Here is an 18,369-nt window from a genome sequence, read left to right as displayed (position 1 = left end):
ACCCCAACTCTGCCCCAAGGACACCATTCCTGCCACCCCAGCCCCAGCACAGCTGTGAAATCACATCTCACTGACAGAAACCAATGCTGAACCCGACAGCCTGAGTCCAAGCCCTCTCCAGCAGCAGTGGGAAGTACCTTGGCAAAAATTTTTGTCCGGCACCTTCTGGAATCCTCCGCGGCAGGTACAGTACGAAGCAGTCTGGGTCTGGACGCACCGGGCCTCATCCCCACACATGGTGGTGTTGGTCATGCAGTCGTATGACTTGTGCTCTGCAGTGGGACGTGCTGTCACACGCGTGTCACAGCGAGTTCCCCAGCCCCCAGCGGGCCCCCGGCTCCCCACCCACCCTGGGAGCAGGATTCCTCATCGGAGCCGTCTCCGCAGTCATCGAAGAAGTTGCAGCGGAGGTTGGCACTGATGCACTTCTTGTTCCCACACAGGAACTCGTTCTTGTCCTGGTTGCAGCTCTTGGGCTTGGCCGTGGGTGATTCTGCGGGTGAGGGGCAGCAGCTGTGACCCCCATGTCCTGGGCACCAACCCCCATGGGACCCTCAGGGAGTTGGGACCCTGCATCCACACCCTGATTTTGGGACTAAAGACTGGGCAAAACCAACCCCAACACCTGGGCAGACCCCTGGGCTCGGGAAGGACCATCCTGAGAGCCACAGTGACCACAAGGCCAGGCAGGCTCAGGGCTGTGCCCACGGGCAGCCCCACTCACCGCAGTCCTTCTCATCCGTGTTATCTCCACAGTTGTCAATGCCGTCGCACTGTCGACCGATCCACAGACATACCCGGTCGTTCTTGCAGCGGAACGGTCTGTTGGGGGGACACTGGAATTTCACTGCACCAGCAAACAGAAACAAACGGTGACGGTGAAAGGAGACGCCGGAGCCAGGCTGTCACACATGTCACGAGCTGCTGCTCGGCCTCTGCCCGCTCTCCGGGGAGGGCTGTCCCACGCGGGCGAGCGGGCTCCGGAGGCTGAAGCAAAGAGACTGAAGCAGAGACAATCGCCCGGCTGCTGTGAGCCCTCTCCGAGCCCAGTCCCAAGCCCCCTCCCCACTGCCAGCCCCTCACCCTGCTCAGCCCCTCTGCAACTCCTTTCCCTCAATTGGAGCCAGCCCTTCAGCCCCACTGGCCACCTCCAAGAGGAGCTGCCAGAGGTCCCCCCCAGACCCTCCTGTCCCCACAGCGGTGCCCAAGCTCCGGGACTGCCCCCCCATCCTGGGGTATGGGAGGGCTCGGGGCAGAGGCACCGCAGGGTCACTCACAGCACTCCTCGGGATTCTCGTCCGAGTTGTCCCCACAATCATCCTCCCCATCACACTTCCAGGCCAGGGGCTTGCACAGGGTGTTGTTGCACTGGAACTCGTCCAGGGGACACGTGCGAACTGTGACAGAGCAGAGGGGACACGTCAGTGCCCTGCTGCCAAAACCTCAGCCTGGGGCTGCAGTTCCAGTTCCCAGCATGGATGGGGGTCTCCAGGGTTGGAGGGTTTCCAGAGCTCGTGTACATGTCTGTGCATGCTTCAGGGTGGGGCAGGGAGGCGTGGACACACACACACAGGGGAGCAGTGGGGACACCGGTGACATGAGGGCAGGGAGGGGACACACACACAAGGAGTGCTCCAACCCACAGTGGGGACACCCAGGGAGGGCAGGGGACACAGCCAGCCTCAGGGGGACACACAGCTCTGCCATTACCCCCAGTGCCACAGCTCTCCTCGTCGCTGCCATCCATGCAGTCGGCGTCGGCGTCGCAGCGCCAGCGCATGGGGATGCAGTGCCCGTTCTTGCACTTGAACTGGTCGAACTCACAGCGAGGGGTGCAGTCTTTCTGCAGGGGACAGGCGAGGGACACGCTATGGCAGGCTCCTGTCCTATTGCCACACCCAGGCTCTGAGCCCCAGGGCCACGGGCAGGGGCAGAGGGGGGGATGTGTCCCCCTCCCGTACCTCGTCGGAGCCGTCGGCGCAGTCGTGGTCCCCGTCACATTTCCACCTGCCCGCGATGCAGCGGCCGTTGGCACACGAGAACTCGCTCTCAGAGCAGGGCCGGGGTGCTGGGGACAGAGAACACAGGGTGTGCCCTGAGCATGGGGACAGCTGTGAGGGCAGGGGGTGTCCTTGGGGGGAGCACAGACTGACACGGACACACCACTGGTGGCACTGGGGACAGGGGGTACAAGCAGAGCTGTGGGAGCTGTGGTACCCAGTGGTACCCAGTGGTACCAGTTTCCCACTCCAGGGCTCCCAGCAGCCTGAGGGGGTTTTGGGGGGCACTGTGGCCACACAGCCTGGCTGTCCTCTAGGTCACTCAGTCTCCACAGGGCAGCACCAGCCCCACTGCCGCCCACCCTGGCTGCCCCACCAGGCAGGAGGAGCTGCAGCAGAGCCTCATCCCTGTCCCCCCTCACAGGGATGGGGACAGACACCTGCTCACAGCTCACTGGCACAGCCAGTGCCAAATCCAGGAGGACGGCACGTGGCACAGCCGCCCACCTGGGATGGCTCTTGGGACCCTTCCCCTTCCCATAGCCCTGGGGTACTGGGGCACAGGGACCCTCTGGTCACAGCACAGGACTGTGGGGGAAGAGGGGAGCAGGGGGTGTCCAGGTGGAGCAGGGAGAGTCATGGTAGGGATGGGTTTTGGAGCCAAGACCAAGCCATGCACAGGTTGGGACCCTCCCCGGCTGTGGCTCCTTGGAGGGGGATGCTGGTGCTGATGCTCAGTAAATCCACCTGGATTGTCCAGTCCCGACCCCTCTGCCCTCACCTAGAAATTATTGTCCTCATTGATTTTAGAGAGACTGCACATGGAATTAAAAGATTTTGGCAGGAACCTACCTCTGAGCGCCCCATAACGACAGTGTGAAAATGGAGAAAAACATAAGATGAAGTGAAATGGCACAAACTCAAAAACACGACGGGAAATCAACAGAAAAGAAAACAAAACCTGCACTGCACCCTAAAGAGCTGCAGGATGACAGAGGGACCCAGTGGGCACTGTGGGGTGGGAGAGGGTCTGGCAGCAGACCCTGGTGCCATCCCACAGGGCAGCCTGAACCCCCCTGGAGGGACAGAACCACAGTGGAGCCCTGGGAAAGGTCCTGTCCCTGAGGACACTCGTGTTCCTCGGCTGCTCAGCAGGGCAGGTGCTGGCACATGAGCAGGAGCACACAAAGGGGCAGCACTGAACTCTCTGCCCCAGCTCTGGGCATCAGCTGCCTCCCCACACACTGGTCCAGGCCTGAGATTGTGACCCATGTCCCTTCTGACAGCTGTGTGTGTGTCCCCATCGCCATCCCAGGTGCCACTGCCAGGCAGGGGGTGACACAGGGGGTGAGGCTTGGTGGCAAAGCAGGACAAGGTAACCCACACAGGGCCCCCACGCTGCTGCTGGGGTCACCCCTTCCCTGTCACCCACTATCCTTGGGGTGTCTCCTTGGCACAGCCTCCCCTGTGCAGGGCCAGGCTCTCCAGACCTCTGCAGTCAGGGGTGTCCTGGCTGGGGACACGATGGCTCTCCCGGCCACCAGCCTGCCACTCCCCAGCAGAAGAGGGGTTGGGGGGGCCCAAACCTCTCCCCTCTCCACTGCTCCACCCTGGGGACAGCACAGGCTGGGGGGTGGCACGTACTGCAGCTCTCCTCGTCCGAGTTGTCCCCGCAGTCGTTGTCGTAGTCGCACTGCCAGCGCCCCGGCACGCAGCGGTTGTTCTTGCAGCGGAACTGGTACGGCTCACACGTGCGCTCGTCTGGGAGGGACAGCAGGGACAGGGACAGGGGTCAGCACTGCCCCAGAGGCATGGATGGGACAGGGACAGGGGTCAGCACTGCACCAAAGGCATGGATGGGACAGGGACAGGGGTCAGAGGAGGGCATGGATAGGACAGGGGTCAGCACTGCCCCAGAGGAGGGAATGGAGGGGACAGGGACAGGGGTCAGAGGATGGCACGGATGAGACAGGGGTCAGCACTGCCCCAGAGGGCACGGATGGGACCGGGACAGGGGTCAGCACTGCCCCAGAGGCATGGGCAGGACAGGTACAGGAACAGTCACAGGGTCCCCTGTACAGTGGGAGATATGGGACAGGGATGGGATCAGCACTGCTCTAAATGAGGGGAGGAATGGGACAAGGACAGAGGTCAGCATTGCCCTGTATGAGACTGGACAGGTGTCAGCACTGCCCTGAACATGAGGAGGGACAGGACAGACAGGGACAAAGGTCAGCACTTCCCCATGATGGAAGAAATGGGACAGGGACAGGGGTCAGCACTGCCCTGCACCTCCCTGCGACCCAGCCCTGCCCACACCACTCAGACCAGGAGCAGCTGGAACTCCTGGGGCAGCCCAGAGGAGACAGCCAGCGCCAGGCCAGCCTGTCCCTCAGGGAACAGGGACACAAGATGACACTGGTTTGTCCCCAAAGCCCCTGCTCACCGCATTCCTCCTTGGGCTCATCAGATCCATCCCCACAGTCGTCCTCCCCGTCACACTTCCAACGCGCCGGGATGCACCGGCCCGAGTCCTTGCAGCGGAACTCGTCCACACCACAGGTCATTTGGGCTGCAGGGGACAAAGTGACACAGGGCAGCATCAGCACTGGTCAGGCATGTGCTGCTCTCTGCAGGGTTGATGAATAGCCTGGAGCTGGGTGAGATCCCCCTCCCTCCCAAGCAGTTCTCCAGAGAGAAGTCAGGGGGAGGATTCCAGCAGGACAGATCCAGGCAGAGCCACCAACAGCATCACCCACTGCCCACAGGGACTGAGCAGGGAATGAGGAGGGACTGAGGCAGAACTGGGCAGGGACTGGGCAGGGACTGAGGAAGGACTGAGGTAGAACTGAGCAGGCACTGAGTAGGAAATGAGCAGGGAATGAGGAGGGTCTGAGGTAGAACTGAGCAGGGACTGAGCAGAGAACAAGGAGGGACCAAGCAGGGACTGAGAAAGGACTGAGGAGGGATGGAGGTAGCACTGGGCAGGGACTGAGCAGAGACACAGCAGGGACCAAGAAGGGACCAAGAAGGGACTGAGCAGGCCCCTGCCACCGTGCCAGCACACAGAGGTGCCCTCTGTGGGCATTTCACACGTGGCCAGAACCCTGTGCCCACACAGGTCCCTTACTGCAGTTGGCAGGTTCATCGGAGCCATCCACGCAGTCGTTGTCACGGTCACAGACCCACACACGGGGGATGCAGCGCTTGGTGATGGCACACTGGAACTGGTTGGGGGCACAGGTCACCTCCGCTGCAGGAGGGAGAAAGGGTGTCAGGAAGGGCAGCAGGGCAGGAAGGGGCCAGCCAGCCTTTTCCCCAAAAACCAGACATGGAGTTGAGACGTGTGAGAATGCTCCAGGGATCACAGGGGGCTGGTGTGCTCAGTGGAGGAGATGGAGCAGAGCCATAAAATGGCCCCAGAAGACTCCAAGCTATGGGGGGATAAGGCAGAGGCCACCAGATCCCTCAAATGGGCAGCAGGCTCAGCCCAAACCCACTTCAAAGGATTTAAGGATTTCATTTCCACAGGGAAACAGCAGTGATGGGGACAGAGGGTCTGCAGACACCAGGGCTATGAAGAAAGCCCTGGGACAACCCAGGGAACCAAACACCCCAAGACACAGACCTGAGCCCCTCAGACTGGCCCATGCTTGCTCCCACCTGACCCCCTGAGCCCCCCACTCACGACAGTCCTTCTCGTCCTCGCCGTCCCCGCAGTTGTCCTGCCCGTTGCAGCGGAAGATGCCGGGGATGCAGCGGTTGGTGTTGGTGCACTTGAACTGGCTGGGCAGGCACACGTGGATGTCTGGGGAAGAGGTGGCACAGTCAGAGGGTGACAGGCTGCAGCTCCACGCTGTGGGGATCATGAGGGGACACAGGGAACCCACCACAGTTGGCCTCATCCGAATTGTCCTGGCAGTCGTTGTCGCCGTCGCAGATGAAGGCGGGGTTGGTGCAGATCCCTGTGGAGCACTGGAACTGCCCTGGCCTGCACTTGAACTCAGCTGCGGGGTAACACAGGGCGACAGGTTTGCTCTGAGGAACATTTCTAGGGCAAACCTCAACCTCAAAGCCCTGCTCGACCCCTCTGGGGTCCTTTGCAGGAACCCAGCATCCATTTCTGGGCTTGGGCGCTGCTCCATGGGACAATCCTGACACAGGGACAGGTGTGTCCCACTGCTCCCTGAACCCCATTACTGGGCTGACCCTTCCCTCCACAGGGCTGCCCCAACAGCCATGGGGTGATGGGACTTGGGGGGCTGTGGCACCCCCTGGCACTCACGGCAATCCTCTGGCTCGTCCGACCGGTCCCCGCAGTCGTCCTCGGTGTCGCATTTCCACCAGAAAGGGATGCACTTGTCGTTCTTGCAGACGAACTGATGGAGAGAGGAGCTCATGGGGTGGGTCAGGATGGGGAGGGGGGACCCCAAAAGGTTTAATTAATCCCCAGTGAGCTCAGCCAAGGACATTGATCATGTGCTGTCCCCTCCAGGTATTTCCAAAGCCTTAACCCCACCCAGCCCCTGGGGTTTGAGAAGAGGGGTAGAAGAACATTCCAGATCTGGAAGCTCTCTGGCTCCCCTGGACACCCTCAAACATGAAGTGCCACAGGAGGGAGGTGCTGCCTGCACCTACAGAATACCATGCTACATCCCAGCACTCCTGGGGAGACCATGGTAGGAGGGAAATGGGCACGGAGAATTTCCAGGCAGGTAGGGACAGGCAGGGACAGGCAGGGACAGGCAGGGACAGGCAAGGACAGGCAGAGACAGGCAGGGACAGGCAGGGACAGGCAAGGACAGGCAGGGACGGGCTTACCTGGCTGGCTGTGCAGTTGGACACGCAGGTTTTGCCATCACTGCCTAGATAGAAGTTGGTGGGACAGGCACACTTGTGCCCTCCACCTGGTGAGAGCAGGCACAGGTTGCTGCAGCCACCATTGTTGGTCTTGCAGGGATGGTTGGGAACTGCGGAAAGCAGGGTGACAACAGCGAGTCAGACCAAGCTGGAAACCCTCAGGGACCCTTGTCCCTGCCTGCCCTGCCATCCCCCCAAGCCCCTTTCCCAGGGTGGCTCCCCAGCAGCAGCACCCCCAGGCCGTGCTCACCGTCGGGCTGGCGGTAGGGGTGGTAGATGTGGATGTCCATGGGCCGGTGCAAGGTGCTGATCAGCAATGTTTTGTTGGCTCCTGTTGTCTTGTGGGCCCGGTTGATGGACTTGGTCTCCCAGTCGGTCCAGTAGATGAAATCCTCGAAGAGGGTGAGCGCGAAGATGTGAGGGATGTCCTGGCTCAGCACTGCGAGGGGAGCGGGCGCTCAGCGAGGGGCTGCGCCACGTTCCCCTCCCACAAGGAAGCACAGAAGAGTGGCCAGAGCTGGGGACTGTCCCCAGCAGCCCTGACTCAACACCTGACCCACAGCCTGGAGCCCCCCAGGGTGTGCTGGCACGGCAGAGCTCTCACCCGTGTGCCGGTTGGAGCCGTCCAGGCTGGCGAACTCGATGTAGTCCTCGCGGGCGTCGGCCCAGTAGATGCGGCTGTTGATGTAGTCGAGGGTGAGGCCGTTGGGCCAAGTGATTTTGGTGTCCACGATGACGCTGCGGTTGGTGCCGTCCATGCCGATCTTCCCGATCAGAGAGTGGTCCCCCCAGTCTGTCCAGTAGAGGTAGCTGGGGATGAAACAGAAGAGCAGGGAGAGGTTGAGTTGGAAACCACAGAAATTCCTCCCTGTGAGGGTGGTGAGGTCTTGAAAGGTGCCCAGAGAAGCTGTGGCTGCCTCATCCCTGGAAGTGTCCAAGGTTGGAGGGGGCTTGGAGCAACCTGGGCTAGTGGAAGGTGACTGCCCACAGCAGTGGGGTGGAACAAGATGGTCTTTAAGGGCCCTTCCATCCCAAACCACCCTGTGATAAATGGACATGCATGGACACAGCATAGTGAAAAGCATCCCGGTGTCCCATAGACCATGAGGGCTTCACCCCATCTCCCAACCTCTGGGACTACAAGATGACCACAGCCCCTCTTCCAGCACAGAACAGCAGGTCCAGGTCCCCCAGGCTCTGCTCACCCGTTCTGCACGTCCACCACGAGCGCGCGGGGCTCGCGCAGGCCCGAGTTGACCAGCACGGTGCGGTACGCGCCGTTCAGCTTCGACACCTCGATGGTGTCCCGACCCTTGTCACACCAGTACAGGTTTCCTCCCACCCAGTCCACAGCCAGCCCGTCAGGGTTGCTGAGCCCTGTGCGGTGAAGGACCTGCCAGGAGGAATCAGAGGTGATAGGACTGAGCAGAGAGAAGCAAACCCTGATCTCTCAGGGGAGACAGCATCCCCCTTCCCAGCCCAGATCTCCTCTCCTCTTAGGTTTAGATGGGATATTGGGGAAAAATTTCTCCCTGTGAAAGTGTGGGGGGCCCTAGCACAGGATGCCCAGAGAAGCTGGGGCTGCCCTTGGATCCCTGGAAGTGTCCAAGGCCAGGTTGGAAGGGGTTTGGAGCAACCTGGGGAAGTGGAAAGTATCCCTGCCTATAGCAGGGGAGTGAAGCTGGATGAACTTTAAGATCCCTTCTGACCCAAATCATTCCATGATCCCATGACTCTTCCCCCTTCCTTATCCAGCAGTGGAGGCTGAAAAACATCCCACAGCAACTGGGGCTGATTCCCAAAGCCCAGTGATGGCCCCACAGTGGGGCAGGAGGTGGGTGAGGCCCAGCTGCCCAGCCCAGGGGTGCCCAGGGGCTGCCCCCCATCCTCACCTGGACGTTGCTGCCGTTGATGTGCATGCGGCGGATCATGCTGCCCTGCGTGGTGACATCTGTCCAGTAGATCATCTGCTCCCGGTAGTCGAAATCCAGAGCCACAGCGTTGTTCAGCCCCTGGAGAGGAGGGAGGGACAAGAGTTGCAGCAGCCTCAGTGGCTGGCATGGGTTCTGGGGGGTTTTATAGAGCCCACAGCCTCCCTGCTTGCTCCTCGCTCACAGTGACCTCCTGACATTTAGAGAACTCACAGAATTCACAGAATTTGGGGTTGGAAGAGACCTTCAAGATCATTGAGTCCAACCCATGCCCTAATTCCTCAACTAGACCATGGCACCAAGTGCCACATCCAATCTTTATAAACACATCCAGGGATGGTGACTCCACCACCTCCCCAGGCAGACCATTCCAGTACTTTATCACTCTTTCCGCGAAAAACTTTTTAGATGGATCTACCATTCCCCTGGGAAGCCAAGAGCCCAAAATCCTCAGCTGGCAGCTCCCATGTCCTTCAGGGCCCTCTTCATCCCCAAATCCCAGCCACATGGGGCTGCTGTCCCTCCTGTTCCCAGCTCACCCCGCACCTGCTTGAGCAGAGTGTAGTTGGAGCCATCCAGGTTGAGCTTCCTCAGATAGTAGCGGTTGGCAAAGATGAGGAAAGGCTCTTCATCTGCACGGGAAAAGAGGGAAAAGTGGCAGGGGAGCAGTGCTGGGATGTGGGCAGAACACTCCAGACCTTCCACTCTCCCAGCCCCACTCCCTCATGAGTTGGGGGAAGCCACTTCACCCTCCAGCTCCAGCGCCAGGAGCATCCCATGGTCACCAGAACATCCTGGGCTCTGTGCCCACACCTGGCTCTCACCTGTGACAGCCTTGCAGCTGGTGGGGTTGTCAGGTCTGAGCTTGTAGCCCTCAGTGCAGAGGCACTTGTAGCTGCCCAGGGTGTTGATGCATTTCTGGCTGCAGGGGTAGGTGGTGGAGCACTCGTCGATGTCGATGCACGTCTTCCCGTCGTCCTTCAGCCGGAACCCGGGACGGCATCTGCACTGCAGGAGCAACCCGGAGCTGTCAGACCCTCCAAGGCCCGCACACCAGGAGGTGGCAGGTGTTGGGAGGTGACAAGTGTCACCCTGGGACACGTGGACTCAGCAAGGACAGCTGAGATGCACAAACAGTGCCTGAAGCGCCTGTGTCACATCCCTGGCCCAGCTGGCACAGGACAGACACACTGTGGAGGAGGAAGGAGAGGGAACAGCAGGAGCTGTGCCAGGGAAGGTTTAAGCTGGATATCAGGAAAAGGTTCTTCCCCCAGAGGGTGGTCAGGTACTGTTGGTTGGCACAGCCCCAAGGCTGCAAGAGCTCCAGGAGCATTTGGACAACGCTCTTAGGCACAGGGTGGGATTGCTGAGGTCTCCTATGCAGGGCCAGGAGTTGGAATTCAACAATCATTGTATGTCCCTTCCAACTCAGGGCATTCTGCAGTTCTATGACCTCTGCAGCCAGCCCCCCACCCCGTGGCCTCCCTACCTTGTAGCCAATCTTGAGGTCCTCACACTCCTGGGAGCAGCCACTCAGCTTCTTGTTGAGGCACTCGTTGATGAAGCAGTTGAGCTCATCAGAGCCGTCGGCGCAGTCGTTGTTGTTGTCGCAGAGCAGCGCCTCAGAGATGCAATTCCCGTTCTTGCAGAGGAAGAAGGAGTCGTTGCACTTGTTTTCTGCAGAGAGGAGGTGGCAGTGGTCAGTGGGGAGTGATTTGGGCTCCACTATCCCCCCCCAGTGTGACCCCAGCAGGTACCTGGGCTGCTGCAGCGCGGGTTCTTGGGCGCCTCGTCCGAGTGGTCGTGGCAGTCGAACTCCCCATCACATTCCCACTGCCGGTTGCTGAGGCAGCGCCCGTTCTGACAGCGGAACTCGTGGGGACCACAGGTGGGATACTCTGAGGGAGGGTGAGGGGCTCAGCTGCCATCCCACCTTCCTGAGCCTTCCAGAGGCACCGTGGGGCCACTCGGAGAGAGAGAGGCACCATGGAGCCAAACCTTCCTGAGCTGCCGGGAGTGACAGGGACACCACAGAGCAGCTGGCCTGGGACAGGGCTGCTCTGCACACACATGGATCTGTCTGTGAGTCTGGATCTGTCTGTGAGTCTGGATCTGTCTCTGGGTTTGGATCTATCTGTGGGTTTGGATCTCTCCCTGGGTTTGTATCTCTCCCTGGGTTTGGATCTGTCTCTGGGTTTGGATCTATCTGTGGGTTTGGATCTCTCCCTGGGTTTGTATCTCTCCCTGGGTTTGGATCTCTCTGTGGGTTTGGATCTCTCCCTGGGTTAGGATCTGTGTGTGGGTTTGGACCTGTCTGTGGGTTAGGATCTGTCTGTGGATTTGGATTTGGGTTTGGATCCTTGTGTCAGGGCTGGGTGCGTTCTCTCCACCAACAATCCCCTTCTGCTGCCTCTCCAAGTTCCCTCTCACCACACTCACACCAAACCCCTCCAGAGTGATGAAAACCCTCCCAGGGTACTGTCCCAAATCCCAGGAGGACCAAGCATGGCTGCCAGTCCCCCTGGGTCCCACAGACACCCACCACATTCCAGGGACTCGTCGGAGCCGTCGCCGCAGTCATCGTCGTGGTCGCAGACGAAGTGCTTGGGGATGCACTGCCGGTTCCCACACATGAACTCCCGCTCATCACAGGTGTTGTTGTACACTGGAATGAGGCACCACCACCTTCAGCTCCTGCCAGCCCCTGCCTCCCCAGCCCCCCATCCTCGGGCACTCACAGCAGCCGGCAGCGAGGGTCTCATCGGCCCCGTCGGCGCAGTCCTTGTCCCCGTCACAGAGCCAGCGCTCCGGCACGCACACGTAGGTGCCTGGGCACTGGAAGGATCCTGAGCTGCAGGTGGTCAGCCCTGGGGAAGCGGGGAACAGAATGGAGTCTGGTCACCCCCACTGCTGGAGGGTCTGGGAAGTCCCAAGATACAGAGACCAGGAGAGCGATGAGACCAAGGGTGGGAGAAGGACAGAGCCCAGGAGAGCCCAGGAGAGCCCAGGAGAGCCCAGGAGGGTCCAGGAGAGCCCAGGAGGGTCCAGGAGAGCCCAGAGAGCAGTGAGACCATGGGCAGAAGAAGGACAGAGCCCAGGATACCCCAGGACAGCCCAGGGGAGCCCAGGAGAGCGGTGAGACCACGGGTGGGAGAAGGACAGAACCCAGGAGAGCCCAGGAGAGTCCAGGAGGGTCTAGGAGAGCCCAGGAGAGTGGTGAGACCAAGGGTGGGAGAAGGACAGAACCCAGGAGCCCAGGATAGCTCAGGAGAGCCCAGGAGAGCTCAGGATAGCCCAGGAGAGCCCAGGAGAGCCCAGGATACCCCAGGAGAGCCCAGAGAGCAGTGAGACCACGGGTGGGAGAAGGACAGAGCCCAGGAGAGCTCAGGAGATCCCAGGATAGCCCAGGAGATCCCAGGAGAGCCCAGGAGAGCAGTGAGACCATGGGTGAGAAAAGGGATGGGCAGAGGCAGGAACACAGATGCAGGAATGTGGTGGTGGAGCAGGCAGGGACTGAGATGGGGAGAAGGTTGGAGCAGACTCACGGCAGCGACCGTCCTCGTCAGAGCCATCCCCGCAGTCATCAGCCCCATCACACACCCAGAGCTTGGAGATGCAGCGGTGGTTGTTGCACTCAAACTGCACAGGGTAGCAGAACTTGTCTGTGAGAGGAGAAGAGGAGGAGATGGGGGTCAGAGCAAGGTGATAAGGGGAGGAGATATCAGCAGAGCACAGCCAGGCTGGACCAGCTGGGCTCCAGGAGCCCAGGGGGGTGTTGGGGGTACTGGTCCCACAGGGCTGGTGTGGGACTCCCTGCTCCTAGACCTGGGGAAGATCCCCAGCTCCTGAGCACTGTTTGGAGTTTGTTACAGGAGGTCAGAACTAAAATGGAGCTGAAGGGAGTCATAACTGGTCCTGTTCAAAAAGGTCACAGACACTTGTGCATGTGCCAAGCAAACCAGCACATGAGGACGCTTATACTGGTTACAGCTAAAAGCCCAAGAGTGTGGAGTAAAACCACAGAGGGGGAAGAATCTGGGGTCTGTCCTTAGCAAATGGATGTCAGTGGGAGAAGAGGGTCCTGCCCACCCTCCAGCACCACCCCGTGCCCCAGCCCAAATCCTGAGTGCTCCCACCCTGCCGCTCGCTGCACTGGGTCTCATCTTCGCCGTTCTCGCAGTCGTCCTCCTTGTCACAGGTCCAGGTCATGGGGATGCACCTCCCACTCGGGCAGGCAAAGTAGTTGGATGGACATTTGGGCTTCCTCCCACCTACTTTGTGACAGAAACATCAGTGAGGACAACGGCACAGCCACACCCTGCCTCCTCCCAGCCCAGAACTGAAGGATTCCTCCCCAAAACAACCCTGAGGTCCCACATCCCAGACCCCTGCAGCACCATCTGTGCTGGAGCCACACGGACAGAGGACAACAATCCCAGTGGGCAAACAAAGCATCCACAGCCCAAGGAGACCCAAAGAGGCATCCCTGCCCCCAGACCCCCTCTGCCCTCCCGCTCTCACCGGGGCAGTTGCGCTCGTCCGAGTAATCGCCGCAGTCGTTGGCGCCGTCGCACACCCAGCTGGGAGCGTAGCACAGGGAGGTGTGCTCACACTTCTGGAACGTGGTGCCCTTCACCCCCAGCTTGAAGTAGCTGCTGCAGTCGGTGGCAGCTGAGAGGAATCACAGAAGGAGCCCCGGTGACACAGCAGGAACCACGGCAGAAATTCTGGTTCCACCGTGTGGTGCCGCCCCCTGCCCTGCTGCTGGAGCCCATCACACCCCACTGCTGGAGCTCTGGGGAGCCCCAAGATACAGAGCCCAGGAGAGGAGTGGGACCACAGGTGGGACAAGAGCCCCAGATGTGCCCCAGATGTGCCCCACACATCCCCAGAGCTGCAGGGGTGCTGAGCACGGCACAAGGTTGGGCTGGGGCTGCAGGACAGGAGTAGAACCCTCCTCCCTCCCAAATCCCAAATCCCAAAGACCCAGGTCCCTGCTGCCAGCACTGAGGACAGGAGGATCTCCAGAGCTGAGGAGGGGCTGAGGAAGGGCAGCAGCTGGGCACTCACTGCAGTTCATTTCATCTGATGCATCCTGGCAGTCGATGAACTGGTTGCAGCGGCTGGAATTCCCGATGCAGGTCCCATCCCGGCAGCGGAACTCGGTCGCAGCACAGCTGGTTTCTGCCAGGGGGAAGAAATCCCACCCAGTTGATGAGGCAGGGCCCACACCCACCTTATGGTACCCACTGGAAGGGCACCCACACACCCCCACTGCCCACACAGCTCTGGGCTGCCCAGAGTGCTCCCAGATCTGATCCCCTGCTGGATGACACCTGGTGGCTCCCAGTTCACACTCTGCCTGGCAGCCTGAGCCCCTCTCCCAGGCACAACCAGACCTGGACAGGACTCTGAGAAGCTCCTGACCACCCCTGTCAGTTTGAAACCCAGGAGATCCATCCTGCAGCCCTAAGGGGTGCTGCCTTTGGTAATTCTGGGAGCCAGGAGGGGCAGTGACACTACACCCCGTGCCCCTCCTGGCTGTCAAACCACTCATGCTGGGAAGCTTTGGGTGCTGCATGCCCATACCCAGGAGTTTTTCTTCTCAGTTGTCACTGTGTGAGCTTTACAAAGCACCACAAACTTGACCTTGACTCTCTGTTAAGCCTTGGCTCTGCTCTGCTCCTGTCAAGCTGATGGTAACTCCCTCCTGAAGCCGCTGTCCCTGTCCCAGGCAGCTGACAGAGCCCTGGCAGGGGCTGGCCGGGTGCCAGGCAGACACTCACTGTTACAGGGCACCTCGTCCGAGTTGTCCCCGCAGTTGTCCACGCCGTCACACCAGTAGCGACTGGCGACGCAGCGCCCGTTCATGCAGTGCAGGTACCCCTTCTTGCACTTGCGGCTGCCTGCCAGGGAGGAAGAGGAGGAAGAGGAAGAGGAGGAGGTGAGTAGAAGGAGGGTAAGTATCCTCAAGGGTCTCAGATCCTTGGGGATCTTTCAGCAGGGGAAGAAACCACAGAGCAGGATCAGGGAAGGCGCTCCCTGCTGCAGAGCGGTGAGGGCGGGTGTTTGGGGGTGCTGCACACCCCACTGGCTCAGCTCCAGGTGTCCTGCTCTCCAGCCTGCCCCCAACACTAGGAAAGGTCTGAAGACCTTAAAGCCTGGCTGGGTGCAGCTCTGGGAGGGCAGGAGGGACTGTGAGCACCTGAGGGACGGAAGGACACCCCAGAGTCCTGGTTCCCTTTGCTGAACAACCCTGGCAATGTTCAAGGCCAGGTTGGATGTGGCTTGGAGCACCTGGGCTAGCAGGAGGTGTCCCTGCCACAGCAGGGGGTGAAATGAGATGAGCTGTAAGGTCCCTCCCAACCCAAACCATTCCATAATTCCATGATCTTAAAGATAGGAAAAAAAGATTGATTGTACTGGAGCACGGTGAATCTTGCCTTTGTCATCTTCCATCCTCTTAAGTTTTTGCCTCCATCCTCTTTAAGTTTCAATGGCAAATTTGAAGAGGTTCTAAGACTAATTAAAGAGGGACAGACCTTGCAAGCCTGCCTTGATTGCCTTGAAGGGGAAGCCCCTAATTTTGGTCCCTTCCAACCCAAACCATTCCGTGATTCTCTGAGTGGAGCTGGCAGCTTGGGCAGGGTGTCTGGGGTGCATGTGTGGGTGAGCAAGGCAGCAAGAGGAGGAACCTTACTGCAGTAGGACTGCTTCTCATCCGACTTGTCCTTGCAGTGCACGACGCCGTCGCAGGTGCGGCTGAAGTCGATGCAGTCGCCGTTCCCGCACTCAAACTCATCCACGTTGCAGGTGGAATTCAAAGCTGGGCAGAGCACGGGAATGTCAGCTCTGTCAGGCTGAGATCAGCCTCACCCCTTCCTTTCCTCAGCCCCTCTCACCCCCTCCTCACCTTTGCAGGTTAAATCCTCCTGCAGGACTCGCTCCCCGCGGCACGAGCAGTTGACGTGGCCCTTGGGGGTGAGCAGGCACAGGTCCTGGCAGCCACCATTGTTCACCCGGCATGGGGACAGCTCACCTAGGACAGAGGGACAGTGGTCACACCATGGATGGACCCACCAGCCCCTGCTCCTCATCCTCCCTGCTCGGCCAAAATTCAGGGAATCCCTCCCCAGGCTCTTCCCATGGGGCTATGGAGGGTTTAGGGGGTTGAGGCACCCAGTCTCTCCAGATTTTACAAGAAGATGCCCTGGGAAGAGCAAGGACAGGGCAAATCCTCTCTGTCTTCAGCCTGGACTGGGTTTGGGGATGGACAACTGTGGTATGAGGGTCATGAGGGGGCAACGACAAACTGGGAAGGACAATGGGATGATTCCCAAAGGGCTAAGAAGGATGGGAGGATGGGTTCCCAAAGGGATATAATGGACAGAGTGATGGATTCCCAAAGAGCCACAAACGGATGGTGGGATGGGCTCCAAAAGGCCAGAAGGATGGTGGGATGGGTTCCCAAAGGACCATGATGGACAGAGGGATGGGCTCCCAAAGGACCATGAAGGATGGTGGGATGAGTTCCCACAAAGCCAGGAAGGACAGTGGGATGGATACTGAAAGGACTACAAAGGACAGTGGGATGGGTTCCCTAAGGACCATGATGTAGAGTGGGATGGGCTCCCAAATGACCCACAAGGCCATGAAGGATGGTGGGATGGGTTCCCAAGGGATCATGATGGACAGTGGGATGGGTTCCCAAGGGACCATGATGGATGGTGGGATGGGTTCCTGAAGTGCTAGGAAGGATGGTGGGATGGATTCCCAAAGGACCATGATGGACAGTGGGATAGATTTCCAAAGGACCATGAAGGATGGCAGGATGGATTCCCAAAAGGCCAGGAAGGACAGTGGGGTGGGTTCCTAAAGGATCATGATGGACAGTGGGATAGGTTCCAAAGGACCATGACGGACAGTGGGATGGGTTCCAAAGGACCATGATGGACAGTGGGATGGGTTCCCAAGGGACCATGATGGATGGTGGGATGGATTCCTGAAGTGCTAGGAAGGATGGTGGGATGGGTTCCCAAGGGATCATGATGGATGGTGGGATGGGCTCCCAAAAGGCCAGGAAGGACAGTGGGATGGGTTCCCAAGGGATCATGATGGATGGTGGGGTGGGTTCCTGAAGTGCTAGGAAGGATGGCAGGATGGGTTCCCAAAAGGTCAGGAAGGATGGTGGGATGGGTTCCCACGGGATCATGATGGATGGCAGGATGGGTTCCTGAAGTGCTAGGAAGGATGGCAGGATGGGTTCCCAAAAGGCCAGGAAGGATGGTGGGATGGGTTCCCAAGGGATCATGAAGGATGGTGGGATGGGCTCCCCTTCCCCAGGCTGCTGCCAGGGCGAGGGGCAGAGGGCAGGGACTCTGCAGTGACACCAGAGGGTGCTCACAGCTGTCAGTGTCGTTGGCCACAGCGATGATGCCCATGGGCTGCTGGGGGATGTCCACACGCAGCAGTTTCATGTCGGTGCCCACGTATTTGTTGGCGCGCTGCACGGCGCGGCGCACCCAGTCTGTCCAGAAGATGTAATCACCATACACAGCCAGGCCAAAGGGGTGCACGGGCTCCGACTTCAGGATCACCTGCCAGGCACAGAATCATGGAATGGGTTGAGTTGGAAAGGATCTTAAAACTCATCCAGTTCCCACATCCCTGCCATGGTACTCCGAGCCTCCTTCATGGCAACTCCCTTCCAAGGTTGCTCCAAGCCTCATCCAAACTGTCCTTGGACACTTCACAGAATCCTTGAGGTTGGAGAAGATCTCCAAGATCAAGTCCAACCTGTTACCAACCCCCTCCAGGGCACTCAGTGCCAGGTCCAGCAGCTCCTTGGACATCTCCAGGCATGGTCCACCACCAACCTGGGCAGCCCCTTCTAATGCTTAACAACCCTTTCCATAAAGAAATTCCTTCTCATGTCCAACCTGAACTTTATCTGATGTATTTTGAAGCCATGTCCTCACTTCTTAGGGACACAGCCAAACTGGGAGCAGGAGGAACCTGCTGTGGGATGCAGGCCCACAGCCCCCCAAACACAGAGTGTCCACCCCAGTGGGATGCCTGACTGCCCAGTCCCAGGAACAGCTCTGCTTCCCTCTGACCCCACTCCAGCCCCAGTTTGGACACTCTCCTCCCCATTGACCCCACTCCAGCCCCAGTTTGGACACTCTCCTCCCCGCATTGACCCCACTCCAGCCCCAGTTTGGACACTCTCCTCCCCACTCACCCCACTCCAGCCCCAGTTTGGACACTCTCCTCCCCACTGACTTCACTCCAGCCCCAGTTTGGACACTCTCCTCCCCACTCACCCCACTCCAGCCCCAGTTTGGACACTCTCCTCCCCACTCACCCCACTCCAGCCCCAGTTTGGACACTCTCCTCCCCACTCACCACAATCCAGCCCCAGTCTGGACACTCTCCTTCCCACTGACCCCAATCCAGACCCAGTTTGGACACTCTCCTCCCCACTCACCACAATCCAGCCCCAGTTTGGACACTCTCCTCCCCACTCACCACAATCCAGCCCCAATTTGGAGGCTCTCCTTCCCACTGACCCCAATCCA

The 18,369-nt window shown here is 59.6% G+C and overlaps 1 protein-coding gene across 4 annotated transcripts in view; it reads right to left on the bottom strand.

The window, feature by feature from the left end:
* The window catches only part of LRP1 (LDL receptor related protein 1), an 82,247-nt gene that overhangs the window by 7,492 nt on the left and 56,386 nt on the right, over positions 1 to 18,369 (bottom strand). For 2 of the 4 annotated variants that reach the window (XM_033083159.2, XM_033083160.2), the window contains exons 45-75: positions 17,196 to 17,388; positions 15,705 to 15,830; positions 15,492 to 15,617; positions 14,578 to 14,697; positions 13,862 to 13,975; positions 13,313 to 13,462; positions 12,928 to 13,065; positions 12,337 to 12,453; positions 11,530 to 11,658; positions 11,334 to 11,456; positions 10,549 to 10,689; positions 10,281 to 10,468; positions 9,616 to 9,799; positions 9,338 to 9,423; positions 8,753 to 8,872; positions 8,066 to 8,253; positions 7,465 to 7,670; positions 7,111 to 7,299; positions 6,822 to 6,970; positions 6,286 to 6,379; positions 5,891 to 6,007; positions 5,689 to 5,808; positions 5,131 to 5,253; positions 4,447 to 4,572; positions 3,645 to 3,761; positions 1,962 to 2,068; positions 1,711 to 1,843; positions 1,278 to 1,397; positions 725 to 847; positions 350 to 493; positions 138 to 272 (exon numbers count right to left, since the gene is read on the bottom strand). In XM_033083159.2, the coding sequence (XP_032939050.1) occupies positions 138 to 272; positions 350 to 493; positions 725 to 847; positions 1,278 to 1,397; positions 1,711 to 1,843; positions 1,962 to 2,068; positions 3,645 to 3,761; positions 4,447 to 4,572; positions 5,131 to 5,253; positions 5,689 to 5,808; positions 5,891 to 6,007; positions 6,286 to 6,379; positions 6,822 to 6,970; positions 7,111 to 7,299; positions 7,465 to 7,670; positions 8,066 to 8,253; positions 8,753 to 8,872; positions 9,338 to 9,423; positions 9,616 to 9,799; positions 10,281 to 10,468; positions 10,549 to 10,689; positions 11,334 to 11,456; positions 11,530 to 11,658; positions 12,337 to 12,453; positions 12,928 to 13,065; positions 13,313 to 13,462; positions 13,862 to 13,975; positions 14,578 to 14,697; positions 15,492 to 15,617; positions 15,705 to 15,830; positions 17,196 to 17,388 (4,246 nt within the window). Of the gene's footprint in view, positions 1 to 137; positions 273 to 349; positions 494 to 724; positions 848 to 1,277; positions 1,398 to 1,710; positions 1,844 to 1,961; positions 2,069 to 3,644; positions 3,762 to 4,446; positions 4,573 to 5,130; positions 5,254 to 5,688; positions 5,809 to 5,890; positions 6,008 to 6,285; positions 6,380 to 6,821; positions 6,971 to 7,110; positions 7,300 to 7,464; positions 7,671 to 8,065; positions 8,254 to 8,752; positions 8,873 to 9,337; positions 9,424 to 9,615; positions 9,800 to 10,280; positions 10,469 to 10,548; positions 10,690 to 11,333; positions 11,457 to 11,529; positions 11,659 to 12,336; positions 12,454 to 12,927; positions 13,066 to 13,312; positions 13,463 to 13,861; positions 13,976 to 14,577; positions 14,698 to 15,491; positions 15,618 to 15,704; positions 15,831 to 17,195; positions 17,389 to 18,369 lie in introns of those variants that run through there. The other 2 variants (XM_033083158.2, XM_042780078.1) reach the window with 2 other exon arrangements.

Source organism: Catharus ustulatus, chromosome 31 (genome assembly GCF_009819885.2).
Source record: "Catharus ustulatus isolate bCatUst1 chromosome 31, bCatUst1.pri.v2, whole genome shotgun sequence".
NCBI classification, from domain to species: domain Eukaryota; kingdom Metazoa; phylum Chordata; class Aves; order Passeriformes; family Turdidae; genus Catharus; species Catharus ustulatus.
Note: the sequence above shows the minus strand (reverse complement) of the source record. Positions and strands in the feature narration are given on the sequence as shown.